Source organism: Copadichromis virginalis, linkage group LG2 (genome assembly GCF_057382275.1).
Source record: "Copadichromis virginalis isolate Kocher_CV1m ecotype Utaka linkage group LG2, C_Virginalis_male_GT1.1, whole genome shotgun sequence".
NCBI lineage: Eukaryota > Metazoa > Chordata > Actinopteri > Cichliformes > Cichlidae > Copadichromis > Copadichromis virginalis.
In genome coordinates this window covers 34,990,515-35,018,045 of record NC_140619.1, presented here as the reverse complement: position 1 = coordinate 35,018,045, position 27,531 = coordinate 34,990,515, and the positions used below count along the sequence as shown (strand labels likewise).

At 38.6% G+C, this 27,531-nt stretch overlaps 3 protein-coding genes across 8 annotated transcripts in view; 2 read left to right on the top strand and 1 right to left on the bottom strand.

Annotated features, from left to right (window-relative positions):
* Nucleotides 1-15,984, bottom strand: part of inppl1b (inositol polyphosphate phosphatase-like 1b) — a 28,626-nt gene extending 12,642 nt beyond the window's left edge. For both annotated transcript variants that reach the window (XM_085432474.1, XM_085432479.1), the window contains exons 1-3: nt 15,920-15,984; nt 3,176-3,572; nt 1,693-1,756 (exon numbers count right to left, since the gene is read on the bottom strand). In XM_085432474.1, the coding sequence (XP_085288600.1) occupies nt 1,693-1,756; nt 3,176-3,312 (201 nt within the window). In that variant the 5' untranslated portion in view covers nt 3,313-3,572; nt 15,920-15,984. The remainder of the gene's footprint in view (nt 1-1,692; nt 1,757-3,175; nt 3,573-15,919) is intronic.
* arr3b (arrestin 3b, retinal (X-arrestin)) lies at nt 5,433-14,236 on the top strand. The gene is made up of 15 exons (XM_085432486.1): nt 5,433-5,539; nt 10,541-10,574; nt 11,621-11,651; nt 11,809-11,869; nt 11,971-12,015; nt 12,103-12,296; nt 12,451-12,510; nt 12,612-12,688; nt 12,784-12,919; nt 13,008-13,092; nt 13,215-13,287; nt 13,585-13,722; nt 13,878-13,955; nt 14,055-14,078; nt 14,167-14,236. Exons 2-15 carry the CDS (start codon nt 10,567-10,569, stop codon nt 14,234-14,236), a joined length of 1,080 nt encoding a protein of 359 aa, XP_085288612.1. The 5' UTR covers nt 5,433-5,539; nt 10,541-10,566.
* Nucleotides 15,985-17,852: 1,868 nt separating the features above from the next.
* Nucleotides 17,853-26,393, top strand: rab41 (RAB41, member RAS oncogene family). 5 transcript variants are annotated; one of them, XM_085432516.1, is made up of 8 exons: nt 17,854-18,053; nt 19,161-19,219; nt 20,394-20,447; nt 20,717-20,822; nt 21,741-21,852; nt 22,259-22,352; nt 24,260-24,326; nt 24,532-26,393. In XM_085432516.1, the coding sequence occupies exons 1-8, from the start codon at nt 17,975-17,977 to the stop codon at nt 24,594-24,596; spliced, it is 636 nt and encodes a 211-aa protein (XP_085288642.1). In that variant the 5' UTR covers nt 17,854-17,974; the 3' UTR covers nt 24,597-26,393. The 5 variants fall into 5 exon arrangements, with proteins under 5 accessions (XP_085288648.1, XP_085288642.1, XP_085288627.1 ...); XM_085432501.1 differs by lacking the exon at nt 20,717-20,822 and adding an exon at nt 21,345-21,450 and having other exon boundaries at nt 17,855-18,053; XM_085432507.1 differs by lacking the exon at nt 22,259-22,352 and adding an exon at nt 22,760-22,853 and having other exon boundaries at nt 17,855-18,053.
* The last annotated feature ends 1,138 nt before the right edge of the window (nt 26,394-27,531 follow it).

Here is a 27,531-nt window from a genome sequence, read left to right as displayed (position 1 = left end):
ATCAACGATGAGATTTCAAGATTGTTAAGAGAAAATCTTCCCCGACTGTGTTATAAAAGAATTAAATTACTAAGTAGATTTTAATTTGTACAACATATCTTTCAATGAATGTTTCACACCAGACCTCCACCCCCTTTCCTCTTCCGAAATCTTTCTTGGTAGAGCAAAGCAGAAGTATTGATTTGCATGACAGAAAAGGGCACATGCAGATGATTTGCTGTGATAAAAGGTGTCCCTGAGAGATTTAGAAAGCTTTCCCTTGTGGCCCAACAGAGAGATGACATCACTTCCAGCTATTTCCTGACTATAGCAGCACTTAGCTCTCTGTTTCACTGTGGTCCTGCATAAAAAAACCCCTCTAAAATCCCCTCACCACATAATAACAAATTTCTTTTCAAAATTATCTTTAATACATGACTAGATTCATACAACACACATTAAAACCACAAGCTCAAGTAAGCCTTCTCTAAAGGTTTTCACTAAAATCTGGAAAACTTAAAGTAACTGAAAGCAGCATGATTGGAATTTAAGATAAAGAAAAGATGCTGCCATAGGTACTCACACTCTACAAAATGGCATGGTACATATTAGACCACAAAACCAAGTGTGCCCTTTTCCTGTGCCCTCCTTTAGAAGTTTTTGTTTTCGTTTTGTGGTGAGAAACCAGTTTTTGGCTTGAGCTAAATGTCTGTTTTGCCAGGAACTCTTCAAATAGTATTTTTATACCACAAGGGTCTCTTGAAAAGCAATTAAAAAGAAATGAAAAGGAATAGAAGACAGTGAAAGACAAAATTGGCCCCAAAATATCTCCATGGCCCTCTTGGAAAAACAAAAAGGCAAGCGCACGACTAGTGAGTTAGTGGAGCAAATCCAGTGAGGGAAAATACATACTGAAGGTTTATACACATGGCAGTGGAAAAACAACTGAAATAGCAACAGAGTTTTAGGTCTTTATTGGAAACTGGAGGAATTTTCCAAGTCAGCGGCCTTAAAAAAACAAACTGCCAGACAATCACTATTAAACTTGTTATTGAACTTTAATAAGCAGACACTGCTATAAAAAAAAGAAAGGTCAGAGATGATTTGTGGTTTATGCCCCAAAAATATTTATTCCTCTCACTCACCCACTGAGTGCGTGCTTTTGTTGGTGCAAACTTTGTGCTTGTGTGTGTTCTTTAATAGTCTAATAATCAGGTCATTTGCGAACTAAATACGCCTGCTCGAAGCATCAAAAACAGACACATACCATCTCTGGCTTAAACTCTCCCACATCCAACAGAATCATTACGCTTAACACAAACAGCCCCATACATACACATGACAAATAAGCACACCCATTGGTCAATGACTTAGTGTGTGGGTTGAGTAGGAATCTTTGAGACATTAAAACAATTTCTCCTCTGTGCTGCTGAGCTCATGCTGCAAGCATGCAGCCACATGGCAGAGATGCCATTCAAACAACAAAGTTACTGCAGTTGTAACAGAGTCTTTACAGAGACGAAACTCAAACATGTTCCTGTTCTCCTCACAACAGGCAAAAACAAACCAACGTTTGATCCTTCTAACTTGAGTCGTACTCCCCTCCGTGTGCACAGTTTGTGACAAGGTTTGAGACGCGTATGGTGTGGTGTTTTTACTTGGGTCCTTTTTTCCAGGAAGAGCATCCAGGGCCATGTGACAGTGAGCACTCACCTGAACTGCTAGAAGACCATCTGCGTCAGGAAGAATACGATAGGTGTGAACATGACGTTGGAACCTTTAGAAACCAAAAATTACAGTGGTTATTGGTACTGCAAAATACTACAAGGCAAATGCTCAAAGGCAAAGTGTGCATAAATGTAGGTTTTTTTAAGGATCCCATGTGTGTATTAAAGACAATAATTTTCTCAGTAGTTTTACAGATCACTGACTACAGATCAACAATGTGCCAAAGAAGAACATCATCTCCATCCATCACTTCAAAAGACACATTCAGGCAGCATATAAAGATGAACAGGTTTAAAGTGTTTTGCTACAGTATATTACATGAAGAAAGTGATGGAAGAAAGGGTCAGTACAAAAAGGGGGGAGGGGGGCAATTTCAAAGAGTGAATGAGATACTGAGAAAAGAATGAAGGGAAAGTGGGAGCACTGTGACCAGCCAGGCTCAGCTTTCAGGAATGTATCTGGCTTTGGCTGATGAGCAGTCAGCGTAGTGCGGTCGCTGGAGCTCCTGCCCACTTTCAGGGGCCCCAGGGAAGAAAGAGGGGTAAGTGGGGAAACAGGGAGCAATGAGCTAGGGTTAGACAGCCTGTGATGGACTTTACTTGGACAATACCATCTGACTAGTCTGGAGAGTGTGTATTTGTGAAGTCTGCCCAGCGTGTAGGCACTTTTAGCCACAGATGTTCCTTCACTGCCTTCTGCCAGATGATGGTGAAAGTGATGGATATGACAGGATGAGAAAAGCTGCTGAATCAATTTACAAATGACGACATTCTGTAGAGCTAAATGCTTAATATTTGCCAGGTCTATGTGCCAAAATCGAAATGTCTTACATGGGTAGGTGTACTTATTTCTGGTTTTGTGTAAAAACAGAACAATAAATGAGAAATTTGATATTTTCAGTGAGCTAAAACAAATAAAATGAGACTTTCTTCCAATACATTTCGCAATATTAATACAGAGGGTCACTTATTATTGCATTTTCCCTTCTAAGTTCTGAGGGATACAGCATTACTATCAATGGCTTCACATTTAAAATGTGCTTGTTATTAATATACCGCCTAAAGCAGGGGTGTCAAACTCAAATACACAGTGGGCCAAAATTCAAAACTGGAACAAAGTCGCGGGCTAACATTAATATTTATTGAAATATATTTATTCCTCCAGATATAAGAATGAATCTTTTTTTATGGACTCAAACACGTTTTGCTGAAAAACTGAATATGGAACAAGCAAAGCTTAATACTAAACAATATATATATTAGCCAGTAGGCCAGCTCTGATAGTAATTTGGTATGGCTTCGCGGGCCAAATGTAATTAGGCTGCGGGCCAAATTTGGCCCGCGGGCCAGAGTTTGACACCTATGGCCTAAAGAGTATAGTCCATAAGATAATTGTGTTCGATTATGAGAGGCAAACGGCTCACTCTCTAAGTATGTGAAATTGTGTGTGTGTGTGTGTGTGTACTCACAGCAGGCATAATGCATAGGCTCCTGGCACAGACTCACTGTCTCTCACTAGGTAGCTGCCATCCCTCCCTGCCCGTGCCAACAAGTCCTCTGCATACACACGGCTGATGTCACGGTGATACCATGCTGCCGTAGCCATGGCAAACAATGTTGAGAGTTATGATCATAAAAATAATCCACATGAGGTGATGACATAGGTTTACTGTCACACTTGCTCTGATAGCACCGCACTGGAGCTCTGTCACCTATGTCATTAGCCACTGAGTGTGCTGAGTGGTCTACTTTAGTGTTTCAGCCTTTCCCATGATCCTCTTCTTCATGACCAAAGTGTCAGAAAGAAGAAAATTCTATCAGCTAGCACTTCCTGGGTTCCTGTTGTTTTCTTCTGGGTCACATATCCTGTTGAATTGAGGTCACAAAGAAGAAATATCCAGCTGAGCGCAAGGTTAGTCCACTCCAGCAACAGCCTTCAGTCAATTTATCTGGTAATATCCTTGTGTAGAGAAAGACCTAGTTACAGTTTTTGGTCGCAAGTTGCTGCACCTAGGTGGGTGTGTTGCTCCAACAAACACAGACCATCATAACAGAGTGAGGGAGGGAGAAAGAGAGAGAAGGAGGTAGAAGAAAAACAGCGAGAAGTGCAGAGTCTGAATGAAACAGCCACCCCTCAGGCAATGACGGAGCCTCTAGCTAAACCACAAACACAAGCCCTCCTCTTGTCCCAAAACAAAAGCCCCACATGCAAACAACAGGAAAAGAAGAACCAAGAATGGCAAAATAAACAAATCAAGCTGCACACACAGCACTTACACACTCCCAGGCAAACACGCAGGCAGCAAAGACAGAAACATACCAGATGGAACTCAGTCAGCACTAAAACCAGACAGGCATGCAACAGAAACCAGACTAATTCAAATGATTTCCCAGCTCTGTTGCCATATAAGGGAATAGGAACACCCTCCAAAAGTTCAGCTGATCACTGCAGTTGCCTTTCCTTCTTCCAAGCTCAGATTCCATTTGGAGTTTGTTTGGTTGGATGTAGGCTACTCTGGGAAATTTACTTTCATGCTGGAAGAGTGTGCTGCTGTGTGTGTCTCGTCAGAAAGGTTCCGTCTGCTCTGGCGTGGTCTCCAGCGGTTCTTCAGAGTGCTGTCAGAGCAGAGGGAGGGAGCACAGAGGCAGAGGACAACCCCATAAGAGCACAGGGCAGACAGAGGAAGTGACTCGACATTCCAGATGGCGGACATAGCCAGGAGAATTCTTGTGAGGCCCTCAGCTTCACCACCGGAGTGTGAAACAGAATGCTGCTTCCTTTTTGTTATTTCCTCCCCATTTATTTTCTTCTTCTTCTTTCCCCTGCCTTTTGTCTTCCCTCAAATTCTAAACAGAAAGCACAGCTCTCCCCTCATCGGTGAGCTCTTTGGCTTAACTTCAATTTCTTCCTCATTTGCCAGCATCCTTATCCTCAGACATTTCAGATTCTGGCCAGCATTTCACCCCTTCTTTCTGTCAGCCAACCCGCTTTCTTGTTCTAACCCTCCCTTCACTTCCCTTCCTCTATTGCTCACTCGTTCACTCCCAGCTAAACGCTGTGTCCATATGGTTATGATCATCCCTAACATTCTTATTTTTGCCCTTCTAAAGCATCACTCATTATTCAGCCCTCCTACGTTCCTCCCACTACATTAGCTGGAGCGAATAACTCTGTGGGAAGCTGTTACTGTTCTGCCTCTTGCTACTCAGCAGAAATGTGCTGACCACCAACCACAGAGCCCATAAAACAAATAGACACAAGTACATCCCAATCTGATGATGCATCTACCTAACTCTCAATCTGTGATCAGTTCTTTTTAGAATAACCATGTGCTTTACACAGCATATTACTGGACCATAAAAGCCAAGCTGAAGCACTATATGCTAACTAGCACACCCAAGGTGACAAGGAAACAATTAATTCACCCGCTAATGTTTACCAGGGATTCATTTGTGATTATCTTAGTTTTGGTAATTATGATTGACAATTACATAACTGTGCCTGAAATGTCATTGCTGGTTTGGCTGGTATTTTAAAAATATGATCTGATGGTTCATCTGATGATGAAAATCCAAAGTGATTACAAATCATACATATGGTAAAATAAATAAATAAATAAATAAAAATAAGGGTAATTTATCAAATACTGTTAAAACACTTCGAACCTTAATAATAATAATAATATCCATCCATCCATTTGCTTCCGCTTATCCTTTCAGGGTCGCGGGGGGCGCTGGAGCCTATCCCAGCTGTCATAGGGCAAGAGCAGCAGCAGAGCAGCTAAAAGCTCTGCTTCCTGTGGTGGGTTGTGCTACAAGAAAAGCCAGACTGGGTGAGTAGAAATCATTCACCCTGATGCAATCTGTTCATTATTTTATGCCAGGCCAACAGATATTAAGATAAACTGACTGGTACTTACATAGCACTTTTCTAATAACAATAAGATGACAATAAGATGAAATAAGATGAAATGTTTAATTCTTGAAACATAATGACTATATATTATATTTCAACAACATTTCAGTTGTTGTTCAGATGTTGTCAATCAAAAACCACTCAAGAGACAGTATCCACCCCAGAGTCAGATCACTAGGTAGGAATCACTACATGATTCTTGGATGTCAGTCAGGATAGCAGATTGTTATTCTTATATTCATGAATTTAAGGATGTCACACCTTGTGGCCTTTACATATGGCTAGAAGAAAGAGTACGTGTGTCATATATGCGGTTTTCCAGTTGAAGGTTAGAGCGGTGTATCGGCTAAGCCATCAGCTGGTGTGGGCTAGCAGTGAGCTGCCAGACTGAGCGCAGACTGAGCGCAGCAACTTAAACAAATGCCATGCTCAATTTCTCAAGTTTTAGTTTAAGTTTTTCAAAGAGAGAGAGAGTAGGTGGATTCACTGGAAGTTAGTGACCAGAAGAGCTCTTCACCAGAATCAAAGTTATGATAAACACTGACAAGTTCAATATTATTCCTGCTAAAATCTCTTTGTTTAGTCATAGATTTTTGTATATAACATTCTAACAAACCACAATTGTTGTGCAATGGTAATTGGTTTCTGTCACATCTGTTACTCTATCCAGTTCTTTCAAATGTTGTGCTTATGTAAGGCAAGGACTGGGCAGGATACTGAAACAGACAGAGACGGGCAAATGTACTCCAAGAGTCATCTGCTCGCTCTCATTTGCCAATGCTGGCAGTCAAATCAGCTTTTGAAACTGACTTTTATCCTTCTCTTTACCTTGAATCAGAAACCCTGTCTGTCTGTATGGTAAAGATGCTTGATGAGCTTTAGAGTTGCATGGATCAATAATATAACAGTCAAAATACAAAATATTTTGTAAAATAATACGACAAGTAATGGCAAGAGTTGAGCTTGATAAAAAACATACTCAGTATTCCTAAATCATCTCCACTATAGGATGAATTAAACTGCCCTTACAAAAATGTAAACTGCTACCAGTGTAAAGTATAGCTGTTAGACTGATTGACTTTAAGAATAAACACAATCCCCAATAAGGCACATTATAAATCACAAATCGTTGACAAATAATTGCTCTCCTTTTGGATGATTAGGCATCTTAGCAGCGATCTTTCTAACTAATGCCACAACCACTTCAAGTTACAGCATCTTTTCAGTTAAGTTAATGAGCAGCAGCTGCTAAAAATACCATGGTTAAAGGTCACACAGGAGGCACGGAGTACAAGTGGCATAAGGCCAACAGGTCAGCCTACCTGACATGACGAGTTCACAGTATGTGTAAATAATTAAAATCGGTGATGTTAATTGTAATGATGTGCACCAATAAATTTTTGCTCAAGGTTACACCGACAGCATCTCACACTGTTGGAAATTGATGTAATTGGCTCAGCATCTGAACTAATGGAGTTACTGTTAGCAACAAACACTGCAAGTCTGTCTAAATTTAGCACCATGATGAAGACTGTGTTGCTAAGAGGTAGTTAATACCATGGTGCTGTAATACAATGGGACAAGTCAGCAATCCCTTTGAGAGACAATACTGACTGTCTATATAAAGTGCTTGCCTAAATTGTCACCAGATTAGCTATAAGGGGCTTATGTGGACGTATGTGACATCACACAACCAAAGGTTTAAAAAAATAAAATAAAATAAACAAACCGAGAGAGACTTAAAATGGTGTATGAACATAAACTATTATAAAGCTAGTCACTGTGGTGCCTTTAGAAACACAAGCCCTAAAGAAAAAAATTCTTCCCTCTCAATAAACATGAAGCAGTAATTTTGAGTGAAATGTAATTGAAATATATTATATCAAAGTTTTTTTTTATTTGAAATATTAATCATTAAGGAAATGTACTTGCTATAAACTGAAAGTATAGCAATCAAGTAAAGTTCAAATCAACAGATTTCATTACATTTAACACTTAAAATTAGACTTATAATTTAGATGTAGTTAAATTTGTTAAAGTTAGCATTTTGGGTATTTTGGAGAGTGTGTTTGTACCACTTTTGCGTCCATGTTTTCCATCTTTTTTAAAAAAAAATAATAATAATTTGTCTCATGTTTTAAGTTTTAACTTTCTATTCCACTTTTAATTTTGTCATGAAGGCTCTCAATGATATCAAGGGTCACAATCTAGATTTCTGCTGGACCCCAGAGTATGTTAGGCCCAAGCCAATAGCTACCCAGACTAGAGGCCAGCCAGTCGACTTTTAGCTTGCTTGCTCAGCCTAGACTGCTGTTTGCTAGCCAGTAAAAATGTCAACTTTCACAGTTAGCTAATTGCCTAACTGATTTCACCTTTTTTGGGAAGGGGACATGCTGGTGTTCTTCACGTATGCCCAGCAGCCTTGGTGATATCTCTTAGCCTCCTGGGTCACTTAAAACCAATTTAGCTCTTGAGTCATCTGGCACCCTTCTTTTTTTCTGAGTGTGCAAGACCTGTCAACACCTCTCCTGCTCTTCTTCTGCTCTTGGGTCGACATTTGATCTATTCATGCCTCAGCTGAAACATCACCTGTTCCTTGGCCGACTACTGTTATTTTTCTGGGTCGACTAACACCTCATCTGTTTCGAAAAGATGGATGATGCCCAAACCTAGGTCCCATCCTCAGACAGCTACATCCCTACATCTCTTTGCCTCATTTTCAATCGACACAAGAACAGTTTCTGAACCCAAGTCCACTCACAATTTACCGATTTCTGAGACAGTTCTTAGTTAGCATAGTATTCCCTTCTTCCTGAGTCAAAGTTTACTGACATCCCCGTATTACTAAGAGTCCTGAGACTTTGAGTCTGTTGATATTTCTTCTATTTCTAAATTGTTACTGAGTTGACAGCTTAAAGCATTTTGGATCCCTTTCTTAACTGCAGGACATCAAAGGAAACACCTGAGCACTGTCAATTCTAGGGTGTTAAAATCACCAGGTTCCACATAAAGATGCTCCTGTATATCCCCTACCTTCCAAAAGTAATTGTTTACTTTCTCACGATAACTTTTTGTGTATTAGAGCAATTGGAAGCTTGCTTTTCAATCCCTTAAGCTGTGCAAGATCTTACTGCTTTATTAGAATCACAGAAAACATTGAAGTGAAGCTGATTGTTTTCTATACTGCACTATAGTGGAATGATCAGGACAGCTTTAACCTATTAAAGAGATTTAACACCTACCTGGTGATCCGGTGCTGTTTTTCACACCAGTGCTGTCTTGCAAGGACAGCTTTAAAGAGATCTCAAACCTTGTACCTGTATAACAGTTGCAGAGAGGCCAACACACACATACACCCATCTCATTCATTATTCTTGACTGCCAAGGTGTGACAATCCATCCAGCTCGCTTATTTATCAATTAACTACTTCAGGCTAAAGAAAAGATGTTTGATCTGCTAAAGGTCACTGCTAATAAATGCTGGTGCTTTGGCAGACATTAAAGGCAGGTCAAACAAATGCCTACAGTTCAAGTAGACCAGTTTCATAGAGCCCAAACTAACAGATCCTCATTAACTTAAAGCCAAATATTCCAAACCACGGAATCATGGCATAGCCACAAATTCTGCTTCAGTTTTCATACTTCAAATAGGATCCAAAATTGGCATGACATCACAATATACTCGTGCTTATCATTAAGTTGCTCAATCAACCATGCTCATAGCTAAACAGTAGAACTGCCAGGATGATTTTGTAATCAGACTGATGCTAGCTGTAAGGCCGTGTTCCTTGTGCAACATTAAGTCACTTGGATTATGTAAACCTCCTATGTGCACAGATTGGGCAAGGCTTGGTGGAGGAGCCATCTGTCGACCTGCTAAAATCCTACTAATACCACTCTACTCTAGTTTAAGCTATAAGAAAAGGAGTCCTTGAACATTTAGTCCATTCACAAGGCATTCTTTACAGCTTAGCAAGTCTTAATTAGTATTTTAAGACCATCTGAAGCTTGAGAGCAAAGAATTCATGAAAATTTTGTTACTAAACTATATTATTGCACCATACCTGCAAAGTATCAAATTCCCAGTTTTATTCATGCATACATTTACTTCTTAAAAAAGCTCAAATCAATACATAAAATGAAAAGTTTTTCTGCATTACATGCTGTACTAATGCCAAGGCTCCTATCGTTATCTTTTATGTTGAAATTACGTGCACAGTATTATTTTTAAACATGCTGTAGGTTAAAACAGTAGTGGTATAATGAAATAATCAGATTTTCTCCAAAACAGCCTTCTTCAGGACAGTAAGCTTAAGAGGAGAGTTTCAAGGTTGGGAGGTCATAGTATAAAAGCAATAGGGAGTCCGTGATTGGCAGGCACTTAAACTATCAACAGTGAAGGATTAGAGAGCACAGCAGAGACGACTCACTGTCAGAACCGAGGGCACGGTAAGTTAGCGTTTTTCTTGCTGACCTGCAGCATAATAGAATCAGATGAAGAAGGTATATGAAGAAGGTATCGGATCACTGTAACTGCACAGAACAGAGTCAGCATTTGTTGGAAATTTATCACGGTATTATTACATGGGAATATGTAGTTTTTATCAATATTTATATATCCGTTAACAAGGAGCGCATGGTCTGTGTCACGCTAGGTATTAGGAATGTTGTTTATTATGATTATGATCTTAAACTAACCATAAAATCAGAAAGATCCTTTCCTATTAGAAGTTATAGGGAACAACATGACTGTCGTTTGCCATAGTGTCATCAATGAGGAGCTTTCTAGCGTGTACTGTACCGGCATAATAAACTAAAATTGACACAGATAACCAAAGCACCTAATAGTTATAGCTTTTGTTACTATCTCGTGTTTTGAGCTATTTATGACTTTATTGTGTTTTGGGGTTTTTTGCAGAGTGGACCTAAAATTTTGCCATCGACATGTCCAAGTGAGTGTGAAAGGTTTAAGGCTTATTCATCAACAATGTTAATATTGTGACAGTTTTAGAAAGGTTAAAAATCAACCATCAAACTTTCAATATAAAATCCAAAAAGAACTTTAGGCAACCTGTTTAATGCAGTTAAATATGAATGATTTCTAAATAATTAATTAATTTTGATTATTTATTTTATAATCACGAAAAGTTGTTCATGAGGGATGAAAGCGATAATTAATTTAGAAGAAACAAGGATAGTAGATTGGATGTAACATCGTGACAGAAGTAGCTTCTGCAACAACATTAAAACTTCTTAATTGCCCCTTGGGGATAAATTAAGTCTTTCTGATTCTGATTCTGATTTATTTTATACTTTTTAGACACTTAAGAAAAAATCCTTATTAAGATGGATTTTGTGGATTGGAAAAGCATTAAAAGGATTATGTGGCATTTGAAAGCGACAAACACCACCAAGGATTACCTGTTTGTTTACTACATCCGCCCAGAACAAAAGGATTGCACTCTTGCACTCTCCATATCTTGGGATAAATCTGGGTGTTAAATTTGCCAATTCTGCCACTACTTTTTGTTTTGTAGCATAAACAGCTATTTCATAAAATAGCCTGCCTAACCCAGTATTGATCCAACTATGTCATTTTCATATTTTATATGATGTTTAACTTTGTTTACTCAGCTTACCCAATCACACGTCTTACGTTCAGATTAGACATTTGTAGCAGCAGGTTCAATTCGACTTTAATCACTAATCCATCCTCACAGGAGAGGAGCAAGGGAGTTGATGGCAAGTGGGAGGTTATCCAGGACAAAAACTAGAAAAGTTGTAAGCGCACAAATATGTTATAGAAGACAACTTAGAAAATAGGGGGAAAGAGCTCATTATTTATAATCAAGCAAAAATAATGAAATTATGGGTCACTGCTCATTTAGACTTAACATCTTGTGTTTTTGTCTGCATGTGTTTTAGGGCCTTTTTTTTAGGACTTTCAGGTTCAAATACTCTTCAGATTCAGATTCTTTTCTTTTTTTTTCATTTCCAGAGTATTTAAGAAGACCAGTGGGAATGGAACTGTAAGTGGCTTCTACAATATAATCATTACAGGGCACCCCTTGAGCACAGGGAGGAGTGCAATTTGTATGTTGCTATTCCAACTTCCCGAAATAGCGTCCACATTTTTTTTAATCTTGTGGAGGAGTAACCGTTTTCCTTTTTCTTCATTTCATATAGATTGCCTTGTACTTGGGGAAAAGGGACTTTGTGGACAATGTGGATTCAGTAGAAATAGTTGGTGCGTGGCAAAACTGCATCCTGATATATGTGAATATATGAACTTATAAGAATCTCTGTGAAAGATCTAAGGCTGTGGATTGACTCTTCTCATATTTGCAGAAGGGGTAGTTAAAGTGGATCCTTCTGGTCTTAACAACAGAAAAGGTATTTTACTTTATAGTCTGCAAATCATAAAAGTTATAAGCGATGATTTACTGACACAGACTGAAACAACACATTTTTCCACTGCAGTGTATGTCTATCTTGCTTGTGCCTTCCGCTATGGAAGTGATGACTTGGATGTCATCGGACTGACCTTCAGAAGGGACATCTGGCTACATCGCATTCAGGTGTATCCACCTACGGGTGGCAGCGAAGCTAAATCCCCAATGATGGAATCCCTCTTGAAAAAAGTTGGAGAGCAGGGGCACGCCTTTTCCTTCCAGGTCCAAACCCTTAATCTTTCTCTTTGCGTAACAACAAATAAATTATTTTCAATGCAAGGTATTTTGATTAACCTTAGATCATATCCCCGCTTTTATTTTAAAATCATTTTAAAGTGTAACGTTCATGTATGTGACTCATTTCTTCTTTTTCCAGATGCCACCAAATCTTCCATGCTCAGTTTCCTTACAGCCTGGGCTAAATGATTCCGGCAAGGTACAGTTACCATCCAGTGTTATTGTTTGCTTTCTTTAAGTCTTACACATTGTGTTAAATGTTTGGAAAAATTAATTTATCTGGATTTCGCCTTGTTGTAGGCTTGCGGTGTGGACTTTGAGATTAAAGCATACATTGCCAACGCACCTGACAATCCAGATGAAGTCATTCAAAAAAAGTATGTTTGTGCAGCGTCATTTTAAACCTTTCAGTCTTTGAGCTGTGTATGAAGGCCATGCATGGGTTATTCTCTTCCCTTTTATTTCCTTCTAGGGATACTTGTCGTCTGATGATTCGTAAAATACAGTTCGCCCCAGCTAACAACAAGGCCGGAGCCAAGGCTGATCTATCCAAGCAGTTTATGATGAGTGACAAACCAGTGCACTTGGAGGCTTCCCTTGAAAAAGAGGTACTTGAAAATATACCAAATGCATTTTTACCATTATAAATATTACATAATAATTGCTAAACTGTGTTTTAAAATCACTCTTTTCCAGGTTTATTACCATGGAGATCCAATAACCGTTAAAGTGCAAATCAACAATGAAACCAACAAGACTGTGAAGAAAATCAAAATCTCAGGTAAGGACCCAAATATGTCTGATCAGAATCATTTTGTTTGTATAGTTTGAAGAGATGGGGGAAATATTTTCAAGGCATATAGTTTAATTCATACTTCTAACATGAACTATTTTTGTGTTAAGTTAACCAGCTCACAAGTGTGGTCCTCTACTCATCTGACACTTACGTCAAGGAAGTCTGTGCTCAAGAGTTTGGGTAAGGCGAATAATAACCGGACTCGAGTCATTTCTGGTTCAAATTAATGTATCTAAAAAGTACATTATGTGCTGTAGCTATCAGTGAATCTGAGGCTATAAACGACCCCCCCCCCCCCCCCCCCCCCCACACACACACACACACACACACACACACACACACACACACACCAATATTCCAATATGTCTGTATTTTATTGCTACTTAAAATGAAAAAGGCCCTAAGTAGATTAACTGAAAATAATGAATACTAACCTAGTGTGAGTTCTTTTTCCCTCTATTTCACCTCTAAACACAGAGAGACCGTAAATGCCATCTCTACATTTGAGAAGTCCTTCCAAGTAACCCCCCTGCTTGCCAACAACAAAGAAAAGCGAGGTCTTGCAGTCGATGGACGTCTAAAAGATCAGGACACCAACTTAGCATCCACAACGCTGTAAGACTTTTAGGTCTCTTTTAGGTGAAACTAGGATGGGCCTTCATCCTCTTTTTGAGCAGCAATGTTGTCACTATATATTCTGCCGTCCACTTATAGCACCTTAAACCAAATACCCAAGGTTTAAATCGTAAACTATTCCCATCTCCTTGCAGGAGTCAAGGAGAGAAGGAGATGCAGGGAATTATTATCTCCTACAAAGTCAAGGTCACTCTTACAGTTTCGAGTGGAGGGTAAGGCTTAATAGAAAACACTAACCCATAACGCTTTCCTGTTTTTGTGCCAAACTGTGCAGACTAAGGGATTCTTTTATCATTTCTCTCTGACCATAGCTTGCTGGGTGGTTTGACAGGATGGTAAATATCAGTTCTCCTTCATTTATTGCCAGTTGTGTAAATGAATGCAAATTATTCACGAGTATATGTTAATCTGTAAAATGTTTAGTGATGTTGTCGTGGAACTTCCTGTGACACTGATGTCCCCAAAGCCTGCAGGTGAGTTCTGTATTTTGTAAACTGCTAGTGCCAGCTAAATTACCATTAAAATACTTCCTGAAATATCACTAAAAGTAGACAGTGGCTTTCTGTAACTGATCTTACTGTCATCTATATGCCATGCTCTCCCCTTTACTGCGTGCCATTACTGTGTACTGAGCAGAAGTGTAAGTATAAAGTATAAAATAGTCTCTATAAAAAGACGTGTATTCGCCTGTGGCAGTGATAATTGTATATGATGTTCATGTTTGTTTCTCATGAACAATTATGTGTTTTATGAACCACAGCAAATTGGATTAAATGCCTCTTTAGTTCAGGTGAGGTCAACTCAGATACAGTGAGTTGTGCAGTGTTGACTTCTTCAAGGGTTACTGCCCCTCCTATAACATCCCTACACACTAAAATATTAGATGATGACATAAAACACATGTTAAAGAACTACCGTATTTGGATAGAAAATTGCATGAATTGCAAAAGCGCAGAAGTGATGGCCCTTGAACGAGTGTCCTGTTTTACCCTTCAATCCTGTGTGAAAAATGAAATTTGAATCCTCTTGCTCCACCCCCAAGATCAATAATTAAAAGATCTCCAGTAGACATTAATAGCAGCATGTATGCAGATATTTGAAAGTTGGGCAATAGCTGAAAGTGTATGAGTCTGAAAAATTGCAGATGTTATAAATAGAAAAGAAGGGGTGGCCTGCAATACTGTATAAAAATTCACAAATCAAAGTAATCCATTACCCAATTTTCAAACCAGACAAACAAACAAACAAAAAAACCCAAGGGACACTACAAAATGTATGTATTGAAAAATGTAACCCTTCTACAAAGACAACTTATCAAATGTTGAAACTCAAAATGTTTTAAGTTAAATGAGATAACTGAGTGGTTGTAGAACGAGTACCCCGTCTGAGGCTGGCACTTTCAGCAAAGCAAAGATGAGCGAGAGGGTTTACAATTCTGTAAAAGACTGTGTGAAGAAAGAGTTCAACAATTAAAGAATAAATTTTTGTTTAACAGAACTACATAATGTTATTGAATGATTTAAAAGCCCAGAAAAATTTCTGTATACAAGAGACAAGGTCAAAAAGCATAATCTGGGCTTAGAAAAGGGACCAACCGGCTTGTTATTAGCACAGAGAAGAAGGGAGGGGTGCACGTATCATGTGTAATTTGCACATCTGTGATGGCATCACTAATGCTGAAATGTATATGTAGGTTTCATAGCAACATATCCATGGCTTCTAGTTCACATAAGGTCTTGCTTATTTCCTAAAACAATACTAAAAATTAAGCACATACTCCAGGTGCTTAACTAGCTCGCAGTCTCGTTCTGTCACCAAATGAAAATATTTGGTGTGTTATGAAATGAAAAAGACCCCAGACTGCAAAGAAGCTGAAGTCCTACATCAAACAAGAACTGGGAAACACTGTGCTCTCAAATTACACCAACTGTTCCCATCAGGCCTCCCAAATATTAACAGTGTCCCTAAACAAAAAAAGATGTGATCTAAAATAATGATGAAAATGCCCCTGCCACTCTCTCTCTACAAACACAAAACGTATCTAATTTTCAACATTTGATATGCTGTTTTTTTTTAAATACAGTATTTAAATAACTTCCAAATCATTGCATTCATGTTGCAGCTTTTTTGGAAACTGGATTGTACAAAATTAGATGAGATATATTCCATAAGTTACCTTGAATAATGTTAAAGTCACAGTCCATTGTCTGTCCATTTTATCCACAGGTCCGATATCACAGTTAACACCACGGATGGTTGAAGCAGCCAGTCAAGGAAAATCATCTCTCATGCAGAGAACACAGAACACAAAGGAACTCATTATCAGCAAAGAAGAGCACAAATGCTCAAATTTCCCCTGTATATATTCAGTTCTATTATAAATAACTATGAGAACTCAATTACTGAGGGTCAGAAGTCTGTGTGAAATTTCCGTGCGTGACATCATAGCACTAGAATCCAACAGATGTGTCCCACAATAGAGTAGACCTTTCAATATGTGTCATTGGTAATGAGGATGCAGAGCTTGATTTAACGTAATCTTTATTTTTATGTCATTAGAAATTACATGTTGAAAAATGGTGAATGGATGAAATGAGTGGCTATTTTAAAAACACAAATGTGACACTCTGTTAAGACAATTAAGAGAACTCAATAAATCCATTTTTCTCAAGTACAAACTTCTCTTTGTTCATATTTATGATCTGTTTTGGTGTTGGAAGGGGGTTTTTTTCCCCACACTAACCAAACTGATACATTTTTATGTTTATGTTAGCTATCATTTTTTGCTAGATTAAGTCACAGTTAAAGTTTTTCTGGGTGTAACCAGTTATTATACCACTGCTCCAAAAAGTTGCAGCAAGCCAGCTTTCGGTAACATTTCACATGGCCTACTTGTCTGTAAATAGTGACCCAAAAAATATATAACTGTTTCTCTGCTTCTTGTGGTTCTTTCTCCCAATAATAGTGCAGCGGGTTACAGAAACTATCTTTCAAAAAACAATACAATTTTACATTTTTTGTTTTCATCTGGTGCCATGCCATTTATTCCCACGCATTTCAATGAATTAGATGTATCTGATGCATGAAGACTCCTTTGCCTATGGCTCAGCTCTATCATGCTCACACATCCTGTCATAAAGGATTTTTTAGGTAACAAAGAGAAACAGATAACCATTTACCATCAAACCAACAGCCACTTTAGAAACAACGCTTAACCTAACTTCACATTTATGTCTTTCTTTGGAATCTGACCTAGAATCCTCTTGCCGCACGACAGCACTGTCCTTCATTGTTATATTGGCCAACTCGTGTTACGAATATAACTAAGCAATCATAAAAAGACTATTGCAACTTTGGTACCCCTAACCACCTGTGGATGATTTTGCAGCAATGTTCAGTTATCTGCTGCACTATAAAATGTTTTCTGATTGAGATACAATATTCAGGAAGACCTTTTTGTGGTTAATTCTACAACTGGAAGACACTTTATATAATAATAATAATAAATATATAAAATAATAAACTTTTTTATTAGATATTTCAGTTGCTGTTTGCTACAGATCAAATGACTTGTCAGCTTGATGCAGCCTTGTTACCAATGCTGAAAAAGTTGTTTACCTAACTGTTGACCATTAAGTGGAAAACAGTCACCCTCATACTGAATGCTCAATTTCACATAAGATTTCATTTATATTAATTTGAAATCTATTCTGCCCAACTGCCCATCATGCAATTTATTCAGAATTTATTTTTTGGGATTTTATCCTATTTATTATTTTTTCTTTATTTTCAAATATTTGCTTAAATAAACTACACAAATTATTTTATTTAAAATAATTGTTAAAAATGAAAGTAACATGGTTCCACGAGTTAATTTGACTGAATGAATATATTACAGAAAATTTCCTGCAGTTGTAAAATGTCCTGTGTAAACATTTACGCTCCCTGTAAACAAATGCATTTAAATTATGTATTTATTGTTTCTGCAGATTTTTCAACCTGCAAATATTGCAATAGAATGGTAATCCTGATTGCAAGGCCTTTCTTAACTTTGCCATTTTTGTTGTCTCTCTGTGTTTGCCACTTGAAGGCGCTATTTCCACTGCTGTATGTTTCAGAAAACAATAGCGCTGGCTAGTGTAGGATAAGGATACACGGCTTGGTCCTCTCTGGTCTAGACATCACATCATTAGCCAAGTCAGCTAGTAAGCTGTTTATTTTTTTTGACAAAATGTCAACCACGACCGGCGGCGGAGAGTTTGGCAACCCCTTACGAAAGTTCAAGCTCGTCTTTCTGGGCGAACAGAGTGGTAAGATGGGCACGAAGTACTTAGAGAAGCGTTAATTTGGTCAAATGAAAGGAAATGTTGGGAGAACTGGCAAGATCAGCTAACTAGCTTTGTGGTGTTAGCTTAAAATTGCACGGTATGGTACAGTCATGTAGTGTATATTAGTGACCAGGAATGATACGGGACAATCTGTTAATTTTGCAAGGTCAACAAAGGATATTAGAGCATGACAAAGATTATTAACCTACCGATTTTTCTCCCCGGTGATGATGTCATTGAATAGCTACCATTAGCTTGAGATAGATCGCTAAACTAGCTTGTTTTGTGCCTTAAAAGAGGGCAAGAATATGACAAATTATTGTGTCGTAGCAGCTGTATTCAAGATTTATCCACATATTAAAAATTAACGAAATGAGTCAATGGGCATTGTCATTGTTCCTCCCATTAGTTTGTGATGGAGGTTCATTGTTAGCACGTTACTTCTGCTTGTAGCTAGCAGTTAGTTAGCTCTATTGGGCTAAAACGTCAATGTTGACGCTCGCTTGCGCACTTTAAAGACTTACATAGTTGCTCTAAGTCTGTTACAGATCACAGGCTTCAAACAGAAAATCTCAATAATTAATTTAAACCGTCTGTTTGTCGGTGTATAGTTGTTTGGCTGTTAGCTTCCTGCTGCAGCATCTTGAACAAGCCACGTCGACCGGTGGTTTCGCACCAGTCGGCCTTTTTCCTTCATTGCCATTATTTTTGCTCAGGTTCGGAGACTGACCCTGACATTGCAAAACGTGGCTTGTTGTTAGTAATGTTTGTGTCGTGTAATTGATACAGTATGGTATTACGAGCCAGCTGTCAGGGGTCGAATACATTTTAATTTTCCAGATTTTGTGGCTCCACCCATATTGCCAGCTCAGCGTGAGAGTTCAGTCGTCCACACTGCATCAGTGGTAATAGCAGTTTACTCACCGTGTGATGTCACCGACTCATTTTTCTTCTCTATCTCTTCATTGAATACAGACTTAATTACACAATTATATAATTTTTAAATTTACCATTTGAGTGGTGGTTTTAGGCTTGAATTACCTGGAATACCTCTTGTGTTACTAAAGTGACTGTGTTTTTTCTGTACAGTTGGGAAAACCTCACTCATCACCAGGTTTATGTATGACAGTTTTGACAACACTTACCAGGTAAAAAGAAGTTATAACAGGGATTTGTGTAGTCATTTTTGTCTGAAAACTGACATTTTTGCCACAAGCACAGGTGTAATAAAAAACGAGCGAACAGTTTCAATGCGACTGATCATCTAATAACATATGTGACAGTTAAAATAGAATAAAATAGACCAATTTATCATGTCAGTAGCTGATACTTGTAAATATTTAGACAGCTGGGATAGGCTCCAGCGCCCCCCGCGACCCTGAAAAGGACAAGCGGAAGCGAATGGATGGATGGATAAATTGGACAATTAAAAAAAATTAACACAAAACAATAGGCAAGGCAAGGCAAGTTTATTTGTATAGCACAATTCAACAACAAGGTGATTCAAAGTGCTTTACAGAGACATTAGAAACAAGAACAAATAAAAAGCATGATTTAAAATTGATTAATACTTTATTAATCCCTGAGGAAATTATGGGATCATTTAGTTTAATTGTATTTGGCATAGGGAATTTGCATTTAGTAATCTGTCTATTCACATTCTTGTAAATATGGTAAATATAGTGTCCATTTTTGCGATCAGCTTGCTAGCTAAGCCCCTGAGGTTTTACCTTCTGTGAAGTGTATAACGAAACATGAATAACGGGTTACTTCAAATTGCCGAAACCATTATGTTTCACCAGTCAACCAGAGTAGAATGTTTGCAACACACAAAGGGCTTGCTACAAAAATCACTTACTCCGGATGTTAGGAAGCATGTGAGTGCATTCCACTGATTAGATTATGAGCGCTACCTGTGTGACAAGTCTAAATGTCAGTAGAAGTAGTAGTAGTTTATCTTTATTTGGCTCATTTAGAGTTTAAATGACAAACTCCTGATATAAGAATCTACATGTAAGGCAAATTAACTAAATCATCAGCCTCAGATTTAAGTACAAAAATCATGACAGAAGGAAAAAGAAAGAACTATCATCTGTTTATGTCAAGTCCAGCTACAGATGAACTCCTATCTAAAGCATCTTCACACAAAACCGCTATCACAATACTTGATAATTTTGTTCTTTCTGGACATTTTTTAGCTATGTTATGAAAAAGGTCAATAAAATATGTTTTTAACATATAATGTAGGTAACGATTCTTTAAATGTATGTAATACATTTAACTTGCTGGTAACACTGTTTAATTGAAGTGTTTGTTTTACAGGCAACAATTGGCATTGACTTTTTGTCAAAAACTATGTATCTGGAAGATCGCACGGTAAGCCCAGTGTGTTACTGTAATTTACATCATTCCAACTGGTCAGGTATTAAAACTGCCATAGAAGCATGCTTCTGCTTATTATCACACCATTCCACATTGTTTATAGATTATCCTAGTTTTTTGTTTTGTTTTTTCACTCATTTTGTTGAACATGTGATCGTGTTTTTAGTTCCCATCATTATTTCAAGATTTTGTTTTCCTTCCATCCCCTGGCTGGATCATGAATTGCCCCCATGTTCCCACATTTGTTTCGTGGCTGGCCACAGATCCGGCTGCAGCTCTGGGATACAGCCGGACAGGAGCGTTTCCGCAGCCTCATCCCCAGTTACATCCGCGACTCAGCCGCCGCTGTGGTGGTTTATGACATAGCCAGTAGGTATTGTGGCTTTGCCTCTCCTCCTTGTCCTTCACTTAGTATGTGGAAGGGCAAAAAACAAAATCAAAAGCACCAATGAGCCTAGCAAACCCGCTGGATAGCATGTTAGGGTATATTTCAGATACTGTTTGTATTAGGTGTAGTGATTCAAAAGCATTTCTCCAGCAGTGTCCAGGGGAGTGTAAATGCTAATAGTTATAAGTCTTACTTGAAGAATAATGAAAAAGATGTCTGCCGATGTCACTTCATGAGCAGAAATCCTGTGAGAGCTGCCTAAATAATGATTCAGCAGGGCCTACTTTCACATTTGCATAACACCCGTCATCTTTGAGCCTTCTGCATTTGAATGATTCTTCGCAATTCCTCCATTTAAAGGTCATTCTCTTCTTTACTGCTTGGCTTGCAATTCTTTTTATGTCTGTCCTGTTCTCCACATTCTCATCCTTCCCTTTGCTGCCCTTTATCTCGACTTTTTTTTTTTTTTTGTCAATTTCTTCTTCTGCAATTCCAATCCTCAGGTCCGGCTCCAGCTTTGGGACACTGCTGGACAGGAGCGTTTTCGTAGCCTAATTCCCAGCTACATCCGTGACTCTACCATTGCTGTGGTTGTTTATGACATCACCAGTGAGTCAGGGCTGTCCTCTAACCATTCTGTAGGGCTCTAGAGTAATAGGAAGGAAGCTCTTTATTTCTGCTAGTACACTAATACAAAATACACTTCTTCTCCAAGCTTTTTCTTCTGAATACTCCTGCTCACTAACACATAACTACAGGTTTTTCTTATATAAGATTAGGCTTTTCTCTAGGCTTTTAACTGAATGTATTGTAACAGATGTTTCATGTATTTTGGGGCACATGTGGCTGATGTGTATAATGATTTTGTATTTTGTTGCTTGTTTTCACCCCATTTGCAGATCTTAATTCTTTCCAGCAAACCTCAAAGTGGATTGATGATGTTAGAACAGAGAGAGGAAGTGATGTCATTATCATGCTCGTCGGGAACAAAACAGACTTAGCGGATAAAAGGTACATGGTTGTGAGATAAGCGCGAATGATTGTTTTCTTGTTCTATTTACAAAGATTGATAAATGGATCCTAGTGCATTTACAAAACAGGTATCTTTGTGTAGCATAAACTCTGCCAAAGCCTGGAATCCCACTTCCCTTCAGTGCATCTCATCCAGTTTTTACTTTTATTATTTCCTTGTAATGTTGCATACTTCAGCCTTTCTATGAGTTATTTAAATACTTTTATTTATATTGGGTTTTTTTTTTTATTTATACTTTGATCATATTTCTGTTTTGCCTTTTTTTTTTCTTTTGCCTTACGTTTTTTCTCTTCATGTCATTTTGAATATTTTTTTGTGTTTTCCCCTAAAAACACCACACTTCCATCCTTCACCCTCACCTTACCCTTCCCGGGACCATGGCAGGCAAGTTTCTGTTGAGGCGGCAGAGAGGAAAGCTCGTGAGCTCAATGTGATGTACATAGAGACCAGTGCCAAGGCTGGCTATAACGTCAAACAGGTTGGTGTTCAGCAGGAGCAGGTGTAATGGTGACAAATTATCCCGTTTCAAGCAAGGCTCATACTGTCTCAGAGGTTAGGGAGGCCCGCCTGTGACATCTGGGGTGTGAAGCTCCTCCATGTCTTCGATCATTTAATGGATTAGAGTGTGGCTGTTGAATGAATCATTGACCTTCGGAGTGGATTTTATGCTGTTTCGTCTTTACTCAGCACAGCAGCCTCTGTCCCTTTGTCTCTGTCCGCCTTATAAACTAACCACTCTCTTCTTCACTCCAAACAAGATTCATTGCTGAGCTCTCTTTGTCCTTCTCTCCATCTCTTCTCTTTTCTTCTGGCCTGTCCTCTTTGCGGTTTCTTTCCATATCTGTCTGTTCGGCCATCTCCATCCTTCTGCTTTTACCGGAGCAGACAGATCACCACGGAGGAGGGCGAGCAGAGAGCTAAGGAACTGAATGTCATGTTCATTGAAACCAGCGCAAAGACTGGCTACAATGTCAAACAGGTAGCGATTCCGTTTTCACAGGGTAGTTGAGCTAATTCTACTCTGTCCCCCCTCGTGGCTCATCATGACCTGTCGTAGCTTTCTCCACACAGACTTTTCAGTGCAGTTGCTCTGCGCAGGTTTATTGCAACTGCCTTTATTTCCCAGTACTCTGTCTGATTTGCTAAAACATTTCTATGAATATAATAGATTTTCTCAGCAGATGACTGTATCGTTGCTTTGACTACCACTTGTGTTTATTCAATGAAATGCAATATTTAGAGATAACTAGCTATAATTTAATTACATACTGCCCATTGACTACCATCTAGGGTTTGGTAATATGATAAACTGTATTGTTACCAGATTTTCAGTACTTTCCATGATAATCTATCTAACTCTAATGTATGACTGTATTTGGCTGTTTGGAATCAAAAATTTATCATCAAGACTGAAATATCTCACTTCTTTAGGATGCCAGGGGCTTTGTTTCAGTGTGAGTGCCTTAGTGTTGGGGCCTTAAGTAAACATGTAAATAAAAAGACATTTCTGGAGATTTGAGTATAAACAGTTTCCTGCTACATCTGTAGAAAATGTACTGTACAGTCCTGTGAAAAAGTAATTTCACTCTTACTGCTTCAATAGGAATAAAGAGGCTGAGTAGCAGCCAGGTGCTGCTTATGAAATGCACTTGATGAAATGATGATCAGCAAATGTGAGAACCTCTGTGAGGTCTGGAACATTGAAATGTGTTAACACAATGCCACAGTCTTCCACTAAAGGGACAGACCGTGCAATGTTTAGATGAACTGAAAAAACTCAAGAGCTACATGTCAGACTCTAGACATTGGTTAGCATGTTCAATGCTGAAAGATATATGATAGGACATTTTGGGGGGGTGACTTATTTTGAAGGTTCCCAGAAGGAGCATAGTTTAGTTTGCAAAGTTGTATAAGAACAAACCGCTAAATCTGTGGAGCAATGTCCTTTGGGCAGATGGGACCAAAGTGTAGAGATTTGGCCGTAAAGCGTTGTGCCACATTATGCGAAAAACAAACGCCCCGTACCAACTGTCAAGCATGGTGGTGGAGGGGTGATGACTTGGACTTGTCTTGTAGCCACAGGACCAGGATACCTTGGAGCCATCAAGTCCACCATGAACTTCTCTGTAAACAAATTATTCTTGAATCAAATATGAGGCCATCTGTCCAAAGACTAAAACTGGGTCATTCAGCAGGACAACGATCCCAAGCACATCAGCAAGTGTACAACAGAAATTAGCTCTTAGTTTTTTACAGGACTGCGTAAAGACCTGTGAGAGTTTTTCTTTTCACAGGACTGTCTTGTGTTTTTTGCTACTTAAACTACTACATTTTATTTACCAAATTGTTCCTTTCAAATGTTTAATTTTTCTTACTGTTTTGCAGCTGTTCCGACGCGTTGCTGCTGCATTGCCTGGGATGGATAGCACACCAGAGAAAAGCAAAGAGGACAGTATCCTTTTTGAGTTGCTTTTGCGCAGAAATTGCTGCCATACCTTTTGTCATGCCACAGTTTTAAAAATATTTGTAACTTAGCACTGACTGCGACTTAGTTGACTGGAAAGAATGCAGAGAATGAAAGGCACTGCAAAAAACAAAAAAAAAAAGAAGTGAAATCTGCAATTCATGTGAAGTGTTACTTAACTAACTTCTTTCAGTGATCGACATCAAATTGGAGAAACAGCCAGAGATGGCTGTAACTGAGAGCAGCTGCTCATGCTAGTACACCTCAGCCCCTGCCAGCCTGTCTCCTCCCCACCAACAGCTTGTCTCTCAGTGGCCACTTTCCTCCACCCTTGGCACACGGCCATCGGGATGGAGGACCTGTCTTTTTTTTTTTCTTCTTTTTTTTCCCTTTTCAACTCAGTGACTTTTCAGAGTAACCGTGTGGATGTGCATTACTGTATTGAAACAAATTATTTGGGGAAAAAATGGTTCAAAAGTAAACATTTAAAACAAGGAATAAGTTAATTGATATGTTCAGATTTTCATCCAGTTGCATGGCATTATATAGGATTGCAGACTGACATAGCTAACTGCTCTTGAGTTATTGCACAGTTTAGAATCTTAGTGCTGTTACTCTTGTTGTTGTAAAGTAAAACTGCTTGGGATTATTTAAATGACTCTACAAGGTTGAGTTCTCTGCCTATCCTTTTGTTTTTGTTTCAAATGGAGAGTTCTGTCTCCTAAACGGCTTATCATTTGTCGACTTTGTCTTATTTTGAGGAAGTAACGACTGGCTCTCAACCAGTGAACTGTTATCATTGCAAAACATTATATTACCACATTAGGCTCAAGTAAACCCTTTTCATTGTGTCAGTGGAACTACTTATACCTAACACGTCTGCGAGCTTACATTGCCAAATACAAGTGTGTAAGCGGACCGGATTAACACAAATTTGTATTTAACAGTACTGCAGAAGGATGTGTAATAAGGAAATGGATATCCATTGTAAAAGGGAAACCAGCCCAAACAAATTAGAAAGCCTACTAACCTAAAAGTTTATATGTTGTTGAATGAGCTCTGCACTGTACTAACATGTCTGAGGAGGCATTCTGAGTAGATGGTCCCCTAATACTATGAAAATCAGTTTTTCCACGTCGATGGAGAGTTGTCACTTTGGTCACCATCTCATCGACGATTTGTGTTGTGTTGATTACACTATTGCAACAACATGCAGCATGCTCACCCCGCAGGATTTCCATGGATAAGAACACAGATGCCTTGCTTGTTTGTTCACCAACGTTGTGCACTGAATCAAGCCACAATATTGTAAAATATCAGAGAAGCCTGCTGACTGGTTCATGGCTTCACTAGTTGTTTGTAGAGCTGGTAGATAGATGTCCTCAGATACAGCTAAAGCTTACTAACACCCTTGCTGTAAAAAAAGTGCAGACGTTAGTTGCCATATCTTTTGCTGTATTGCTATTGCCTGTGTAGGACTGTTGGTTTATTTATTTTGTAACTTGGACATACAGCTAACATTGTACGCGTGACCAAAAGTACAGATGCCGATACGCATGTTTTAAAGTTTTATTTTATTTATTGTTTGCGTGTTTGCTGAGGCGCCACCTACAGGTGACATTTACGCCTAGTGAGTTTGGGGGGGGGGGTGTTTTTTTGCCGGTGTGGTCTGTTGCTTGATTTACAGTCACAGTTAAAGCCTACACCATCTCCCAAACCAACTAACCAGCCATAGCACAACAAAAGACACTGATCGTTTGCTGTAGCTTTTTTTTTTTTAAATGTCCAGCGTTTTTAAAAAATGGATTTGAAAGTTAAGGTATTTAAATTGCAACGCGAACAACCGTTTTAACATGAGCAGCTCTTCTATTACTAAATACTCAGCTTTGTGCTATTCTGAATTGTGTCTGTCCATTTGAAATATGTCTACTCGTGTTTAGCAATGTTTGTGTGAATACTGTACTATTACTATCTTATGTATAAAAAGGAGAGTTAATGACAACAAGTGTAGGCTTATCACATGGAGTAAAATAAAGATATTTCACCAAAATTTAACCTCTGTGTTCATTTTGTTTTTAAAACTCACTATTTTATGGCAACAGTCATATTAATTCTGTTCATTAACCTCCTAAGACCCGAACTCTTCCACAGCATGCATTTTTGATTTCTCTTTGATATCTGGGCATATTGGGACCCGATGAATGTAAAAACAAAGAATGACCAGATTTTTTTTTTTTTTTACCTGATTTTTGTTTCTAAGAAAAATGAGAGCCACATATGAGGATATTTGTTTAAAATTTCGATAGAACAGTAGCAGTATAATGTCCTCGTAAGTGGATATCAGGCCCCTGTAGAGCAAAATTGAGTATTTTGGTCTAACTAACCCAAAATGTGATGTCCACATATGTGAACGCCAGGTCCTAGGAGGTTAATAAAGTTCTAAATGAGTCACAGCACCTGAGCCGGTTATACATAGGTGTGTCACACGTCACCATTGAAACTATGTAACACATCACAGTTGTAAAATGTTATAACAGTTAGGTGTGGTCAAATGTGAGCATGACACTGCATTGCACAAATCTGCTAATATCTAACTAAAGAATGTAAATGAAATTTTATTTCCAATAATCCTGCTACAGATAGATTATTACTCTCATCCTTGAGTATTATGTGTCCAGAGCAGAAGGTTCTGGAAAAACCTTCACTTATTCCAAGTTGTATGCAGTAGAGAGACATTTCTTAATAATACTTTATGCAATACTTGAACACAGCTTTGGTACAACACTAACAAATCTCAGCTTGCATTTTCAACAGACGTGTTCTAAGGGCTGTTGGGGGCTTAAGACTTGGTGTTAGGATGTTGGTACAGTAAGAAGAACCATCTTTTTCTGCATCCTATATTCATGGTGCACAGTCCTCACTGCTTCAGATGACTGCTTTTCCCAGACGTGGGTTAAGCCTAGTCTTTTACAAAAAAACTTTTTCTCATTGGAGATCTTCACCTAATTGTACTATATAAGATTTGCTCTTTGGGTTGGATACAAGTCTAGGATACTGGCTGAATAAGAAAAGCCATCCATCCATTACTTTCTGCTAAATAAGTGGATAAAACAAATTCTTCAACAGATTTCAAAACCTGTTTTGCTTGCACGTGGTAGAGTTGGGTGTTTTGTTTTTTCAAGATGAGACAGGC